Raw genomic sequence first — 17,821 nt, 5'->3', positions numbered from 1 at the left:
AAAGGACAAGTTACATGGAGACCCCTTTTAGCATCCTTTCAGAAATTAAGAGTTTACCTGATTTAAAAAAAAAAAGTTTACCTGTTTTCCAGCTGATACTTGAGGCAAGACTTGTGGAGCTTGAGGCTGACTCGCTGGCTGTGCAGTAGTGGCCTCACTGGAGGTTGACGTCTGTGAAAGTGAATACTGCACTGTCTGTTGAGGAGGGGCTGTCTGCTGTATTCCCTGCTGCTAAGAATAAAATACCATGATTCAGTTTTATTTCAAATCAGTAACAGCATGTTTCTAAGGAAGCATGTTTACCTAAAGCCTTCAGTGTCTGTAAATAATGATTTTAGTAATCAAGACATGCACACACCCAAATTCATCAATTTCCATTATATATTTGTTTTCCCTCTGATGTTCTTTGTGATGGTGCCACCAGGAACAATTAACCAATCTTTTAATACTCGAGTTACCATTGGCTCTTCACACAGTATCTCCCTCACCCCAACAACAGGTCTTTACAAAGACATTTAGATAACATATCCAGACAGTTCCTTTCCCCATCCCATCCCTGCCATTCCCTTTTTCCCTATCTCTTGGCATCAGCTCTCACTTTGGCACCTATATCAGATAAATCTAGTAGCTTCCTTTAATCTTTTCTCCTTACCCTATTTTATCAACTGTATAATTAATATGCTTGAAGAATAGTTTTGATTATAGCTACAAAATAGTGAGGAAAGCACTGGATTTGGAATAACAGACATTTTCAAATTTTAGCTTTAATATTTACTAGCTGTTAATGCCTTAGATTGCTTATTTTATTATAAAAATGAAGTTTCTCTTTTTGAAACAAGGACATTATCATTTAACTCAAAGTGGGGCAAAGGGAATGACACCTGGGAATCTACTATGTACTAGGCACTCAGGTATAATTTAATGCATGGCACATAATTATACACCTAATTTAATGCACGGCACATAACTATACTCGAGTACTAAATTTTGTAATAAATCAAGCAAACAAAACCAAACAAAACAGGACTATGACCCCTAGAGTACTGCCCCTTCTGCCTAACAAATAAAAACTTGAGGCAGGGCGCGGTAACTCATGCCTGTAATTCCAGCACTTTGGGAGGCCGAGGCGGGCAGATCACCTGAGGTCTGGAGATCGAGACCAGCCTGGCCAACATGGAGAAAACCCCATCTCTACTAAAATTGCAAAAAATTAGCTGGGCCTGGTGGCACATGCCTATAATCCCAGCCACTCAGGAGGCTAAGGCAGGAGAATCGCTTGAACCAGGGAGGCGGCGGTTGCAGTGAGCCGAGATTGTGCCATTGCACTCCAGCCTGGGCAACAACAGTGAAACTGTCTCAAAAAAAATAAATAAATAAATAAATAAAGAAAATTTGAAATTTATGGCTGACTTTCAAGATCCTCTAATACCTAATTTAAATTTTTCCTTAATACACATATACTTGTAATAAAAATTTTAACTAGTATATCATATTATAAAGTTAATGAAAATACCCCTAATCCTGTTCTCAAGAGGAAACCACTATTAGTGGTTTGGTGCATAACCTTCATGGATTTTTTTCTATGCGTAAGTGGCCATTTTCACATAGTTTTTGTTAAAATAAATAAAAACATGTCTTTCCTATACATACTGTTCTATAGCATACTACTTTCATTTAATTTCTAAATGGGATCTCCTAATGATAAACACTTTGGTTGTTTCATTTTTGCTACTTAAAATAATGCTGCAACCAACAGCCTTTTACGTATATGCTGGTATATCCATACAACTAATTGGTTACTGCTGGCATAAAGATAAGCTATTTATTTGTACATTTATTATGTATCTTGCCACTGTGATAAGCATCTTAGATTTTGTTAGGTGATAATCTCTACAAATAATATTTCTGCTCTTATATTTCTATCAATTAAAATCACCAAAAGAATGTTAAAATATAATGGCAACAGCAGTCATATTTGGCTTATTCCTATTTAAGTATTTCTGATAATGTATTTTTTTTTTTTTTTTTGAGATGGAGTCTCGCTCCGTCGCCCGGGCTGGAGTGCAGTGGTGCCATCTTGGCTCACTGCAAGCTCTACCTCCCAGGTTCATGCCATTCTCCTGCCTCAGCCTCCTGAGTAGCTGGGACTACAGGCGCCTACTACCATGCCCGGCTAATTTTTTTTATTTTTAGTAGAGATGGGGTTTCACCATGTTAGCCAGGATGGTTTCGATCTCCTGACCTCGTGATCCGCCCACCTCGGCCTCCCAAATTTCTGGGATTACAGGCGTGAGCTACCGCACCCGGCCTCTGATAATGTATTCTTTTTTTTTTTTTAATTTTTTTTTGAGGCGGAGTCTCGCTCTGTCGCCCAGGCTGGAGTGCAGTGGCGCGATCTCGGCTCACTGCAAGCTCCGCCTCCCGGGTTTACGCCATTCTCCTGCCTCAGCCTCCCGAGTAGCTGGGACTACAGGCGCCGCCACCACGCCCGGCTAATTTTTTGTATTTTTAGTAGAGACGGGGTTTCACTGTGTTAGCCAGGATGGTCTCGATCTCCTGACCTCGTGATCCGCCCGTCTCGGCCTCCCAAAGTGCTGGGATTACAGGCTTGAGCCACCGCGCCCGGCCAATGTATTCTTATTTTAACTATTAAAAAAGCAGAAATGGCTGCTGAATTATATGAAATTTATTTTCTGCAAACTAAGATCCACCACATGTAGCCAATTCTAAAGGTGCTCTGAATATAAGACACATTTGTTAATTCCCACCTGAGAAAAAGGAACTAAAAAACCAGAAAACCTTTTTTATTTCCCAACTTGAATATATTTAAACTTTAAGGAATGTGAATGAGATATCTATAATTATCTAACTTATTAATTTATACACCTAAATAAGATTGCATACTAAATACATTAATTCAGAAATATTGCTCCCTCTCCCCCAAACTCTTCATAGGTAAAGACACCAGCATCTTTACCTTCACTGAAGCTAAATTATGAATGCTCCTGCAGTTTTCTGGCATAACGTAACACATTCCCTCTAAGCTGTGTCTTCAGGTAAAATGTGCACCGAAAAGCACCTATTTACGTAACATTAAAATAACGAGTTTTTTTTTTTTTGCATTTATCTTATAGGTTTTTATTCATGTAACCCTTATACAGATATCTTAGAGAGATCTTTAAACCAGTTGTTTAAAATCACATACAGTCCTCAGAAGAGTGAAGTCATATTGCTGAGAACAAGGACTAAATTTATGTTTATGGCTTAAAAACAATTCTGTCTGATGTTCTCAATAAACATTTCTAACTACATGAGCTAAAGTCTTTGCAGGCACATTTGTTCTCACCTGTTTCATTTGATTTCATTAACCTTTTTGGGTTTGTTGTTGTTCAAAGTAAAGGACAGTGAAAACCCTGTAATATGAGAGTACGATAAAGGTTTGATACATGGTGATTCCCCTCTTTTCTAAAGGATAAATTTGAGGAAGAATCTCCATGTTATCTTTGGGCATATGGTAATCACATACTCCCAGCCCCCAATACATCCTCCTTAATTCAAAATTATGCTCATATCAAAATTTAGACCCTACCATCTCTTTCCTGAACTTACACTTTCACATATCTATGCTCTAGTTCAACCAAATCAAAGGTACTTTTGTTTTTGTCCCCTATTTTTCTATCTTTGGGCCTTTCACCTTGCTCACAGTATAATTTTTGTATCTTCTGGCCTGGAATATTCTTTATTTCTACATCTGAGTCTAACTTATAATCAAAGTCCATTTCAAATGCCTCCTTTTTCCTAAAGTCTTCCTGATATTCCCTTTCCTGCTTGGGAGAGATGTTAATTTCTTCCCTTTTTTTTGGACATAATTGGGTAGTAGTCAAATTAGTACACACAAAGTAGTGAGCTGTGGAATTAGATTATTTGGATTTAAATTCTGTTTTTACCTCTTATAAGCTGTAAGTTTGGGTACACTACTCACCTTCTCCAGATCTCAGCTTTCCCATCAGTAAAATGGAAATAATTATAGCATCTATACTTACAGGGTTCTTAAAAAGATTAAATGAGAATGTAGGTACAATGTGCAAAGCACTTTAATATTAGCTATTATCCTTATTTGTTTTGTAGAAATTTACCTATATATCTACTATATTATTTAGACTCTTTCAAAGTAGTCATATCTGGTCCATCTCTGCAGACCTTCAGTATCTGAACTCAATTAGGAAAAAAAGCTGAAAGGACTGTAAAAATGATCAGTTTTATGGACAAGCTATTTCTTTGCTTAAGATAACTGAGAGGTATCTGTGACAGTAACCCTTGTATTAACATCTTAAAGAGATCTCTAGACCAGTTATTTACAGTGGCTAATGGTTAATGTTGTATCTTAGAGCATTTGGGGAGAAGTGGCACCTCTGGATATGCCAGAAGTACATGTCGATCTGCTGTGCACAGTCCCACTGACTAATAATCAGCACTTCAGCCAGGCAGGGGTGGTCTAGCTTAACAGTTAAGCATCATGATCTGCCCAAGCTTGCCTCATGAAACCAGTTCAAACAGACTTTAGTAGGGTAGGTAGTTCACAATCGGTGGTTTGTTTTTTTTGTTTTTGTTTTTGTTTTTTTTTGAGATGGGTCATGCTCTGTTGCCCAGGCTGGAGTGCAGTGGCACTATCATAGTTCACTGTAGCCTGGGCTCAAGTGATCCTCCTGCCTCAGCCTTCCAAGTAGCTGGCATTGTGTCTGACAAAGTTCACAACTTTGTGGTCATAAAGTTTTTCAGCAGGAGGCAGCTATTTTTGGTACCTTGTTAAGATCTAGCATATCACTATATGAGACCCTATAAAAACACACAAAAAAGCAATTCCTCATTTACTATGTTCAAGAAACCCATGAAATAAAGTAAATTTTAACAGAAGTACATTTCTTTCCTCACTAAAATAAAACAAGAGATACTGTTCTCTAAGGTGAGATTGGGACCTGAAAGTATGTAAAACAAAAATCATATCTAAAAATAGACTATCCATACAGTACAAAAAGTTTTCAACCTTTCTTTTCTTAAATGTGGAACTCCAATAATTAAAACAAATAAAGACAGCTTCTAAGGTACATTTGCAGAATCATTAAGTCCCTGTAGAACTTTATTTAAAATGGAAGAAACGAAACTATTCTAGGAATCTTAAATTCTGGGTTATAATTTGTAGCTAGCTCCCTTATTATCTAGGTGACCTTGGAGAAGTTAATTATTCTAGACTGAATATACTTCTTATATATATTGAGGGCTCAATTTTATGATTCTACAACACATGCTATAAAAGCACCTAAAACAAAAACATCACTGAAACAAATAATTAATTTTTGTCTCTGCTGTAGAGATAGCATTTAGCCATATTTTTTCTCCAGGAGAGGGAGCTACCTAATTCTTTTAACTTGACATTTATGGTACTGCTCTCTTCTATTCTCACACTCTTTCTTACCATGAAACTCAATGAATTATTTCATTATCTTCTTCATTTGGTAGTAAGTATACATGTATATCCCCAAAGACAAGACATATAACAAATTCCTTTGGAAAAGAAAGAACAGAGCACATACAATTTGCTCAGTTCACTGGTGTTGGTCTACATCCAAAGATAAGCAAGTTAGGAGATTAGTACTCTGCACTTCTGTTCTCAACCAGCTTTATGTGACTTGTAATTTGCATTCTAATTAGGAACTGTTAACAGAATAAAACAGATTTTGTTAAGGTTGGCAAAAATATGTTTACTTGAATTTAACCAGTCTTGAAAGAAAGGACAGGTACAAAACAAAGCATGTAAATCCCAGCCCTTCAGTTCTACAGAGGTACTGATCACAGAGTGAATGCATGTATAACCAAACTAATCAATTATTTTTGTAGAAAGTGCCTTTAAGTGATTTTCATCTTGTACAAGCAACTCCTGATCTTAAACCAGTATCGAATGACTACATGACCAAATGTTGGACTGAAAGAGGGCCATTTGTAATTAAGAATTGAAAACTTTGTTTCAAAACTAAAAACGAATAGAACCAGAAGCCAGTTTAGAGTTTGGTGATTAGAAAACCCACATGGAGAACTATCATTAGGAAGTTTGCATTACACACATAGTGGCTATGAATTTTATGTCGAATAGCTAATAAGTATTCAATTATGCCAAAAATGCATTATTCCCTTGCAAATAATTACTATTAACTAGTATCAGTGACTATAAATCTTTAATTTTAGAATTACCAGTTTTATTGTTGGATGTATCTGGATTACACTAATCTCTTGAATTCCTTGAACTTTCTGGAACAATCCCCCCAAAGCAGAAGTTAAAATTATTTTGGCCAGGCGCGGTGGCTCCCAGCACTTTGAGAGGCCAAAGCAGGTGGATCACTTGAGGTCAGGAGTTTAAGACCAGCCTGGCCAACATGGTGAAACCCATCTCTGCTAAATTAGCTGGGCATAAGTAGAACATAATACAAAAAATAGCTGGGCATAGTGGCATGCACCTGTAGTCCCAGCTACTAGGGCGGCTGAGGCATGAGAATCGCTTGAACCTGGGAAGTGGAAGTTGCAGTAAGCCAAGATTGCACCACTGCACTCCAGCCTGGGCAACAGAGCAAGGCTGTCTCAAAATAAATAAATAAATAAATAAATAAATAAATAAATAAATAAATATTGGCCTGGCGCAGTGGCTCAAGCCTGTAATCCCAGCACTTTGGGAGGCCGAGATGGGCGGATCACGAGGTCAGGAGATCAAGACCATCCTGGCTAACATGGTGAAACCCCATCTCTACTAAAAAACACAAAAAACTAGCCGGGCGAGGTGGTGGGCATCTGTAGTCCCAGCTACTCGGGAGGCTGAGGCAGGAGAATGGCGTAAACCCAGGAGGCAGAGCTTGCAGTGAGCTGAGATCCGGCCACTGCACTCCAGCCTGGGCGACAGAGCGAGACTCCATCTCAAAAAAAAAAATAAATTAAATAAATAAATAAATATTTTTTTAAAAGTTCCTGAAGTAATTGTTCTTAGGCTTTTATTAGATACTTCTTAGTGTAAAATCTGACATATCATTCTAAGATTAGAAATAATTAAAAAGAAATGCAGGATTAGTAGAGGCAAGCACAATGAAGGTAATGACAAATCACTGCTGCAAGCAGTGGGAAAAAAAAAAGAAAAGGAATGACATATTCTTTGTACCGTAAATTATGTGTAGAATCCAGGCTGGGTGAGGTGGCACATGCCTGTAATCCCAGCACTTTGGAAAGCCGAGGCAGGTGGATCACCTGAGGTCAGGAGTGTGAGACCAGCCTGGCTAGCATGGTGAAACCCCATCTCTACTAAAAAATACAAAAATTAGCTGAGCGTGGTGGCAGGCACCTGTAGTCCCAGCTACGTGAGAAGCTGAGGTGGGAGGATTGCTTGAACCTGGGAGGCAGTGGTTGCAGTGAGCCAACATTGCACCACTGCACTCCAGCCTGGGTGACAGAGTGAGACTCTGTCTCCAAAAAAAAAAAAAAAAAAAGTGTAGAATCCTCTTTTAAAAAAAGACAATTATATCAGTAATAATGTATGTCTACTAAATTGTTCAAAAGCACATTAAAGAAAAAAAAAGAGATTTTTTCTGAAACACATTTTCTGTTTCAGTGAAACACAGAAAATGTGTTTCAGAAAAAATGTCTTTTCTTTGTTATTGAACACAAGACATGGTATGCCTCTTAATTTTCCTTAGCAGGCCATTTATATCACGAATCACAAATGTTAAAATAGTGTTCTGGCCACTGCTAATCCATAAAATGTTGCAATGCATTGTTCTCACCTGCTGAGGATGTTGTATGGGTTGGGAAGATGAAACCCCTGTTAAGCTACTTGAGGATGGCTGACCCTGGCTCTGCCCCTGTGCCTGAAGGAAAGAAGTGAACACAACAAATTAGAGAAGGCTTAAAGTAAGTGTATAGAGGTCAGGCTTTTGCAATGAATATTTAATCTCCTCAGAGTTTGCTTGATCAAAATGAAACATTAACCTGATCATGTATGGGAGAGGCCTCGGGGTCATCTTTTGTAAGAAAAATTTAGAGAAGGATCATATCACACAACATGTTCTAATCCCAACCCATGCAAAACCCACTGATAGTGAAAACCTAAGCTGTCAATGCTGCTCAGGCTGTAATTTTAGCTGGCTAGAATAGTCAGATTCATAATAAAATTTGTTATTAGAAATACAATAATCAGGAACAAAGTGTTAATACTATCAATCTGAAATTTAGCTGAAAAATTAAAGAAAGGTATTTGGTAATGCTAATTTGGTAATACTTCTTATAGTGCCACAATGACTTTTATCAAAAGTATCAAAAAATCTGTTATCATCATCAACTGCTAAGTACCTAGGATGATCATTGCTATCCAGGAGCAACAGTGCCACCCCCAGGGGGGCACTGGGCAATATGTGGAGATACTTCTGGTTGTCACAAGTGAGGGAGATGGCTGCTACTAGTATTTAGGAGGTATAAACCAAGGATGTTGCTAAATATCCTACAATACATAGAACAGTCCACCACAACAAAGAATTATCCAACCTCAGATGTCAACAGCGTTGAGTCTGAGAAACCCCAACTAGAGCGTTCTGATTATTGAGAAGTCCAAATTAAAACAAATGAGAAAGTGAGAAATGAATGCAGGACTATATATAGGTACGTTAAAGAAATGAAAAGGCTACCACTTTTGTCATTCCATTTCAGTTTAGAAGGGGTTCCTTAAAGCTTACATGGATATAATATCACATTCCACTGCAGCTTAACTATTTTAAGCATTGATTCCTTCTGTAGTATGTCTATACATTAACCACCTGGTATTTTTTACTTTGGAAAGTCTAATTACTGGCAATACATTAATATTTATAATAGGGGCTGCAACTTGAATACTGATGTGCCCATGTATAGTTTTCAAGCTTCTGGATCTTTTTGTGTCTTAGTACAACTCTAAATAATTGATAATTTGTGTAATTTTGAGAGTTGTTTATGCTCCTGATGAGGGAAGAACATAGGAAGAAAGTAGGAAGAACAACACATAGTACTTTTTAAAAGAGTAGAATATGTAGGATATCCAAATGTCTTCAATATATAACTGCATAGTCTTCTACGTGGATTTTATAAGATGTACACATTTGATAAAATATACCAAATGAATATATGAAACAGTAAACACTGACTGTACTTTTGAATTCTATTACGTTCATTACATTGTCTTTATATGCTAAGTGTGTATATGCTCATACACATAAATAACTAAAATCAAATTTGTTGAAGAAAATACAAGGCCTGAGATGTCTACTGTTCCTTAGCTTGCAACATATCACAAATTCTTATAACAAAAAAAAGCCCACCACCCACTAGATTGTTAGTTGCTAGAAATTAGAATCAGTCCTTAATTTTATGAATTAGCATTTTATTTGGACATATAATAATACACAGCAACTTGCTTGACTGATGCCATTTTAAAAAGGCATTTTCATTTAAGGCAAATTCCTAAACTGTTTCCTTTTCTATCTTTTTTTGTTCCCGTAAGATATATTTTGTCTTTTTAGATCCTTCTACACTAATGAAAATTCTGTGTATTACTACTACTACTCCAAAAAAAGCATTCCCTATTTTCCTCTTTTTTATATTTTACAGAAAAAAAAATTTACCCTATTTTTTAAAAACTTGTTTGGAGGAAGAAAGTAATATTTAAGATTTGTATTCCTAAATAATGCTGGGTCAACCATACAATATATACACTTGCATTTTCACTACTGGTTGAAAATAATGTGCATAGGGATAGAAGTCATTGATTTTGATGAATGACTAAAATTCTAGTTTTTGTGTTCTTTTTTCCACCGGTTTTCACATATAATAGGTAAATCAGGTAGCTTCTCTCATATTTTGTTTTTACATACATATATGTAGTTCACAACCCTCCAAAGATGGGGAAACTCTACTGATAAAATTAAACAATATTTCTCAAAAATCCATGATTCAGGGAAATGAGGAATAGAAAATTTAAATGTTGTGGTGCAAAGTAGGGTAGTTTAAAATAATTGTGGAAGTTTTCCTATAACCTGTGGATGAAGTGCAGATCCTCCTGAAGAAAATGAGGCAGTTAAGACCTGCTGAGATGTGGTTCCTTGGGGGAAACAGAAGAAAAGTGGGGATTCTTGTAACACTGTCTGAGGCAGATGGATAAAGGGTAATGAGACGTCAGAGCCAAAAGATGCAGCTGCTCCCCCTGTAGGGGGAGGTGACTGAAAATCACTGGGGTCTGAAGAAGTGATTTGTGAGGAATCACTGGAATATTCTGGGCTTCCTATTGGCCAGTTCTGTCCGATAGGCTCTACCACAGAAACGGTCAATTCTGGGGCATGGTAATTATGTTTTTCTTCAGTCACAGGCTGCAGGTAGCCATGTAATCCAACTGATTGAGGAGGCAGTTCTTCTTGATTCAAGTCCACTGCAACCTGCCGATTTCGGTAAACACGCTGAGGTAAAATTCCACCTCCTTCTCCTGAAGAGGAGCTTGGTGTGTGAACATGAAATTCAAATACACAGTTGCTTCTGCTCTCATTGTTATGAGTTAACACAGCGGGTGCAGAATGAGGAACAAAGACAGGGTGAAATTTCAAACGTGTAGCATCTGTACTGATAGGTGCAGAAATACTAGAGAGGGGAGATCCTGGACTCAGTCCAGAATCTAATCTTAGATTCTGAAGGTGTCCTACCAGGAAAGCCTGTCCAGATGGAAATTCAAAGACAGAACTTGAAGTAGGGCCCCCTTGTACTGGCTTCTGTTCAGGTATCTGTTTCATAGGACTTGACAGTACTGATGAGTTGTATGGAATGCCCTCATACTGTTCTGCCACCCGGGCCTGGTAATGTACCCCAGCTAGATACACTGCTTCCTGAGGAATAAAATAGTGAGCTTCTTCTGGAAGTACTAGTCCAGGTCTATAATCACTGTAAACTTGAGATGGTTCACACATAGGATGGACCTGTATCTCACATGACTCTCCAGTTACTCTACTGGCTGTAGTACCCAGCATAACTACAGCCTCTGGTGTCCAGTGAGTTGGGCTGCCCCCAGGCGGAAGAAGACTCTGGCCGACAGTCCTCAGCAGGGGTGGGAGGTGGTGAGTTTGGGCTTCCAGGAAGGAGGTGCTCTTACGCCGCTGGGAAATGGCTACTTTCGGTGGGCAGGTGGGAGGTGGTGAGAAAGAAACTGGACGTTCATGAATAGTTGGGAAAAATATCTGTGATTCTGGGTATGTTGGGGTCCCCCCACACGGATGCGCCATGGACTGAGGCTGTATCAACATGAATAAGACAAGTAATTCATACATTCATATGTGAAATTACATCAGACATGCACAACTGGGTAGTTTTGTGTAACCCTATGAAATGGTTACACCAAATTTATAATTAATAAATAAATAACAATGCTTCTGGAAATTATGTGCACAGTAAAAACCCATTAAATACATCCAGGGCCAATGAAATCAATCTGTGGGCTCTTTGCTTTAGATAAGAGCTGCTTTTCCATAACTTTTCTCTCAAAGGAAATGAAGAATTAAGCTTTGTAAGTAATTATTTCGTTTTTACCCACACTTAAAGTTTACTCTTAAGCATTAATGTAAATTATATCAACAGAAAAAGAGTTAAAGAATAAGAACTAAAACAAGGCATAAAAGCCCGACTAGTTCTATACTGTAAGAAGTGTGCTTTAATTTAATTTAACTTAATTTAATTTAAAGTGAACTAACTTGCCCTATATACTTATTATACTGTGATATGTTAGAGGCCTTCAGTGTTATTTTCTTATCAATTAATAGTATGCCTTCTAACTAGAAATCAGAGGAGATTTTTGGTAGATAGTAAAAGATATATAATTTGACTAGTGACAGTTATGTCTTTCTCCTATCTATCCCAAACTAGATGATTAATAGTTTTACTATATTTTTACTACACGAAACATGTTACAGAGTTAAATCACAAAATGTCCACTTTTCTGATCCTAAATAAGAGTTGCATAACCATGAAATTTCTCTTTTCTTTTTTTGAGATAGAGTCTTGCTCTGTCGCCCAGGCTGGAGTGCAGCGACACAATCTTGGCTCATTGCAACCTCCGCCTCCTGGGTTCAAGGGATTCTCCTGCCTCAGCCTCCCAAATAGCTGGGACTACACACATGTGCCACCACGTCCAGTTAATTTTTGTATTTTTAGTAGAGACGTGCTTTGCCATGTTGGCCAGGCTGGTCTCAAACTCCTGACCTCAGGTGATCTGCTCACTTCGGCCTCCCAAAGTGCTAGGATTAGAGGCATGAGCCACCAAGCCTGGCTGTAACCATGAATTTTCTGATTCTGACATCCTGGTATTCAAATCAACTGACAAGGGTAATATAAATGACAGCCAATTTTATTTGATAGCTCTTTTTATTCAAGAAGCAGTTCTAGATTTAAGACTAAATTTAGAAACATAGCTTGCCAAATGCAAACAATATACACTATAATAAATCACTATCGGCTGGGAGCGATGGCTCACGCCTATAATCCCAGCACTGTGGGAGGCTGAAGGGGGTGGATCACAAGGTCAGGAGATCGAGACCATCCTGGCCAAACATGGTGAAACCCATCTCTACTAAAATGCAAAAATTAGCTGGGTGTGGGGGCATGCGCCTGTAGTCCGAGCTACTCGGGAGGCTGAGGCAGGAGAATCACTCGAACCCGGGAGGCAGAGGTTGCCGTGAGTCGAGATCATGCCACTGCACTGCAGCCTGGCAACAGAGCAAGATTCCACCTCCAATAAATAAATAAATAAGCAAATAATTTACTATCACAGACTCCCCCTTTTAAAATAATTCAGTTTCATTCTTCCATAGGAAAGATCCTTATCGAGCTGGCAAAGTAGATCAACTGTTCACAATAGCTAAAAGAGGATTTCTATTTTCAATAAGAATGCTCATTTTATTGTTATTTACTCATGGTATGTCTCAAAGCCATAATATTGTACAGTTCTTCATTCTAAGTAAAAATCAGAAAATTCTAGGGTTGCTAGTCAGAAAGTTAACTATACTCTTTATTTGGAAAAGCAGCAGTAAGAACCCACATGCTTAAAATAATTTTAAGAAATATATCTTTTATAAACATTAATGGAGCCAAAGAAAGTCACACAAAGAGCTACAGTCCCACCTTAGGTTGAAACCTAAGGAAAAAATACTCCCATGGGGGAACATTATGTAGCCCTTTGGTTTGCTGACACATCATCTTACATAAATGATTAAATTAAAATAAATGTTCACTCCAAGGTTATCCTTTGCTGACTAAGGTTATTAAAAAAAAAAAAAGGACTCATCCAGTTTCATTAGTGTCTCCTTAGAATAAAGTGAGGAGAAAAAATGTTTGGGTAATGTTTGATAAAATTTGCTTTTGATTAAGGCAATAACTTTAAAATTAAGTAATACTTTTAAAACTAGAATATGAAAATGAAAGAATTTTATGTTGATAGGAAATAGGAAGATATAATAAAAGGTAAATTTTATTGGACACATGCTGGTATGTGCCAAGGACATTATAAGTATTCTCTCTCATTACCTCCTTGCTTTTTATTCCCCCTTAGAGCCTCATTACAAAAAAAGTTTCCTATAGGAATAACTGGTATCCCAGAAGCATAATATAACTGAGTTTAGTCCTGTTCTTTATTCAATTTTAATTAAAATTCTTGTTGCCTGGATGTATTCATTGGTAATAATTGTTCATTTGTCAGAAGTTTACAGTTACATACAGTACTGACAAAGAGGGAAGGCAGGCTGGAGCGTCGGTGCTTGCGCTGAGAGGCAGAGTGCATAGGCAGGACACTCTCCAATGCTTTAGAAAGCTTTTCGGCAAAAGTTTCCTCAGGGGCAGTCCGAAGGAGGGAAGGAGAAAGAGGTGCAGACAGCACTGGTGGTGGGGTGGAAGGAGCACTGGGAGAGATGCGGGACAGAGAGGGAACAGCAGAAAGATGGGGAACACAAACCGACATGCTACGGCCACGACGAGGCTAAACAGAAAACAAACACACACATGAAAACACAGTACTTTGAAAACAAAATAAACAAAAGTACAATGATAACAGGGCATAGTTGCATAAAGAAATGTTCCATCCTCTCCCAATTCCACAAAGTCAGTTTTTTTTTTGAGGAGAGCTATAACTCAACATAGCACATCTGACAGATCACAACTATTCACAACTATTCTAGGTTGTCAGTCAAGTACAGGTTTTTTTAATGAATGATCATGATAATGATCAATTATCATGCTAAATATTCTGAAATAACACCAAATGTTATGAGTGTATGAATTTAAGAATGACCAGCTGACTGAAGGGTGCAGACGGGGAAAGCAATGAATATTAGCTTGCAACTTTGGCAAACTTAAGATTCAACAAGAATGAATTCTATTAGTTTAAAGTACATTAAAAGATACAGAGAATTTTAAGATTGGATTATTTTGCGAGAGCTCTGGAAACCTCAGAAAAAGACTCTCATTTCTATTTTAGAAGACATGAGATGGAAAGTTGCTGGCTCACAGTATTTCTTATACTTGCCACTCTTTATTTGTAAAGGTAAAAAGTCATGATCTACTACTAGGAAAAAGTTTGGCTTTCTAGAAGAAATTCACAACTGGATATAGGAAATATTTTGTACTTTTACAAAGTAATTAATGGGAGAATATCTTCAATCTGGATCTCTGAAGAATAATTTAGGCTGGGCGTGGTGGCTCACACCTGTAAATCCTGGCACTTTGGGAGGCCGAGGCAGGTGGATCACTTGAGGTCAGGAGTTCGAGACCAGTCTAGCCAACACGGTGAAATTGGGTCTCTAATAAAAAAATACAAAAATTAGCTGGGCATGGTGACGGGTGCCTGTAATCTTAGCTATTGGGGAGGCTGAGGCAGGAGAATCGCTTGAGCCCAGGAGGTGGAAGTTGCAGTGAGCCAAGATCATGCCACTGTATTCCCACCTGGGAGACAGAATGAGACTCTGTCAAAAAAAAAAAAAAAAAAGAATAACTTAAAAAAATTTTCAGGCACAGGGTTTAATACAGTTATAAGGCAGTATGAGCAATACTATAAAGGTTGTCTTGAATAAGACTGTTATTTTCCTTTTAGATGTTGTGAACTATGAAAACTATGTTTTCATTTCCAAAACTTGGCTGTGTAGAATGCTTTGGGTCAAATCTGTGGCCCACCAATAGTAAGGATTTAAAAATCATCATATGATTATTTAGTTCACTCCTGTTTTAATTTCTCTCCAGCCTTATTTCTTTTATTCTAATTTCTAAAATTTCACTTATAATTTGTCTATATTATTGTAAGCCACATTCCTGAAATGAGACAAGAATAGAATTAGACAAATTTTTAAATTCTCAATATTTAATAAGTCTTCATAATACCTCCATAGAATACTGTCATTAAAAAGCAAGAACGTCTGCTTTTAGAGCATCAACAAACATGGCTGTATTAGTGGCTCAAATACTTAGTATCTTCACGTCATTCTACTTGCTTTCTAAAACAGAGAACTAATGCTCCCCCATGATGAGTACAGACAAGAGAAAATTTAAAAAAACAAGAGTTTTAGCAAAATCTAGTTATAATAATCCAGAAAAAAATCAATTAAAAGTAGAAACTGACAAGAAATGCTGACAAGTAATATTTGTCAGAACACAAAAATATATTTTCTGTGCAGCCTTTATAAAGTTCTTCTATCCTACCCTCACTTAATTACTTTAAGGAGAGAAAGTAGTTTGTTAAAAAAAAATTAGTACATTAGTTGTTTTTTATTTGTGTTATTGTGGCCATTCATCTTGAGACCTAGCCAAAGCAGGATTAAATGGACTCTGAAACAAATGAACATCTTTTATTCCAAGCTGTAGGATAAAAAAATCAGAACAAGCAGAAGTATTTTCTTAACAAAGATTTTCATTTAAAGAAGGGCAAGAATTCCACAAAGTTTAGATTAAAAGCTTTCTGAGAAGGAGGGGGAAATCTGTCTGCTTAAAGATCTCACTAAACAAGTGCTATACGGTGACAAGTTACTTATTTTCTAGTACCTTTCAGAGGCAGATGACGTATTTTATTTTCCTCTGAGGTCAACAGAAGAAATGGGGTATTATCTGATGATCTACTTTAACATTCTCTATATGAGAAGCAAGAGTGCCTAATGTAAAACATAGGATAATTGTGTGTGTGTGTGTGTGTGTGTGTGTCTGTGTGTACAAGCATAAAATGTTTCAGGAAATAATTTCCATAAGTTGATTCTGAAATCAGTAATAAAACAGTTACCAACTAAAGGGAAAAAGCAAAAGAACATATACTAGGGAAAGAACTTGTGTCCAACACAGACTTTAAAAGGCAGGAACACACACAGCAACTGATGATTAACTCAACACAAGCGCTAAATTAAACAGTCATTCAAATAAAGGATTCCCTCAATCTAGAGTACCCACATGCAGCATTCTATAATGGTTTGAAGGTCTTACCTGTGTTTTGTACAATACGGAATCTTACAGGAAATACTTAGTAATTATTTTAACAAGCTTTTGAAAAACTCTCCTTGCCCCACCCGCAAAACATTTGTACGTCCAGCTTTTATTGCTGTGAATAGTTTCAACTCAAGTGCTAAAGAGAGCATTACCTTTAGTAAAAATGCAGACTAGTCTAAATCTTGTATGTAGTTGCTTCATGTAGGCAGTTCAGCTAATGCCCACACATTAATGTCTATATCCTACTCTACCAGGACTACTCTAATTATACTCTAGAATAAGCCTTTAGAGATACAGCATTTTATATTTTCTACTTCAGACTCATACTGCTACTTGGTTTGTACAAAGAATTTTAATTTAGCAGACTATCCATTGGCCCTCACTGTAGTATTACATTCCCTTAAGCATTTACTTACCACACTTGAGGGTGGATATACCCCATGGGGCTGAGATTGTGCTTGGACAGCAGAAGGTACATGCCCTGGGACTGTGCCTGCAGAATGTGCCTGTTCATGTTGGGAACCATATGAAACTGTCTGCTGGCTGCTCACACGAGATTCTGTGAAGACAGAGGATCCCTGACCACTGTCAACTGTCCCATCAGCTGAAGGAAAAATGAATCACCCAAAAAAAAAAAAAAAAGGAAAAAGAGAGAGAAAGACAAATCACAAAACGGAGGTTCACATTTTCTCATATTTTAGACCCATTATATTAGGGGTAACTAGTTATTCTTTGCACAGATTTGAACTAAATAAAAAATGAATTACAGCCATATTCCTTAGATTTCTATATTTAAATGAGGAATCCACATGGCTATCACAGAATCTTATCACCTGAAGACTAAGGGAAACAACATGGAACACTATAAGCCTTAAATTTGACACAGCTTTCAAAGTATGGAGGCCAGAAGGTTCTCAGTGTTAAACAGGTAATTAAATTAATAACCAGTGTTCTCATTAGTTTTTAGTCTATACACCACTCAGCTTTGCTAAAAGAGCTCAACCAGACTGATGGGTTCAATTTTAGTAGCCAGGCCGCTTCATTCTTCATTATTAATTCCATTTTATTTAAATAAATTGTGAAAAGTAGAAATCTACAAATTGAAACCTCCAGGATGTTGGAGTTTATAAAATTATTTTGTATCCTAATCACATTTCCTTACCACCCCATCCTTCTATTCTCCTAGTCACAGATATAAGAATCAAGAGAAGCTAGACAACAACCATTTCAAATTTTGTATAATAGTAGGATTCATAATTCAAAACCAAGAAGC

The 17,821-nt window shown here is 37.3% G+C and overlaps 1 protein-coding gene across 30 annotated transcripts in view; it reads right to left on the bottom strand.

Moving 5' to 3' along the window:
- The window catches only part of WNK1 (WNK lysine deficient protein kinase 1), a 156,607-nt gene that overhangs the window by 31,499 nt on the left and 107,287 nt on the right, over positions 1–17,821 (bottom strand). For 14 of the 30 annotated variants that reach the window (XM_031650990.1, XM_021923229.2, XM_031650993.1 and 11 more), the window contains 4 exons: positions 16,965–17,152; positions 10,095–11,333; positions 7,818–7,901; positions 82–231 (listed from right to left, as the gene is read on the bottom strand). In XM_031650990.1, the coding sequence (XP_031506850.1) occupies positions 82–231; positions 7,818–7,901; positions 10,095–11,333; positions 16,965–17,152 (1,661 nt within the window). The remainder of the gene's footprint in view (positions 1–81; positions 232–7,817; positions 7,902–10,094; positions 11,334–16,964; positions 17,153–17,821) is intronic. The other 16 variants (XM_031651009.1, XM_031651005.1, XM_031651010.1 and 13 more) reach the window with 5 other exon arrangements.

This window comes from Papio anubis, chromosome 9 (assembly GCF_008728515.1).
Source record: "Papio anubis isolate 15944 chromosome 9, Panubis1.0, whole genome shotgun sequence".
NCBI classification, from domain to species: Eukaryota; Metazoa; Chordata; class Mammalia; order Primates; family Cercopithecidae; genus Papio; species Papio anubis.
This window is presented reverse-complemented; position numbering and strand designations above follow the sequence as displayed.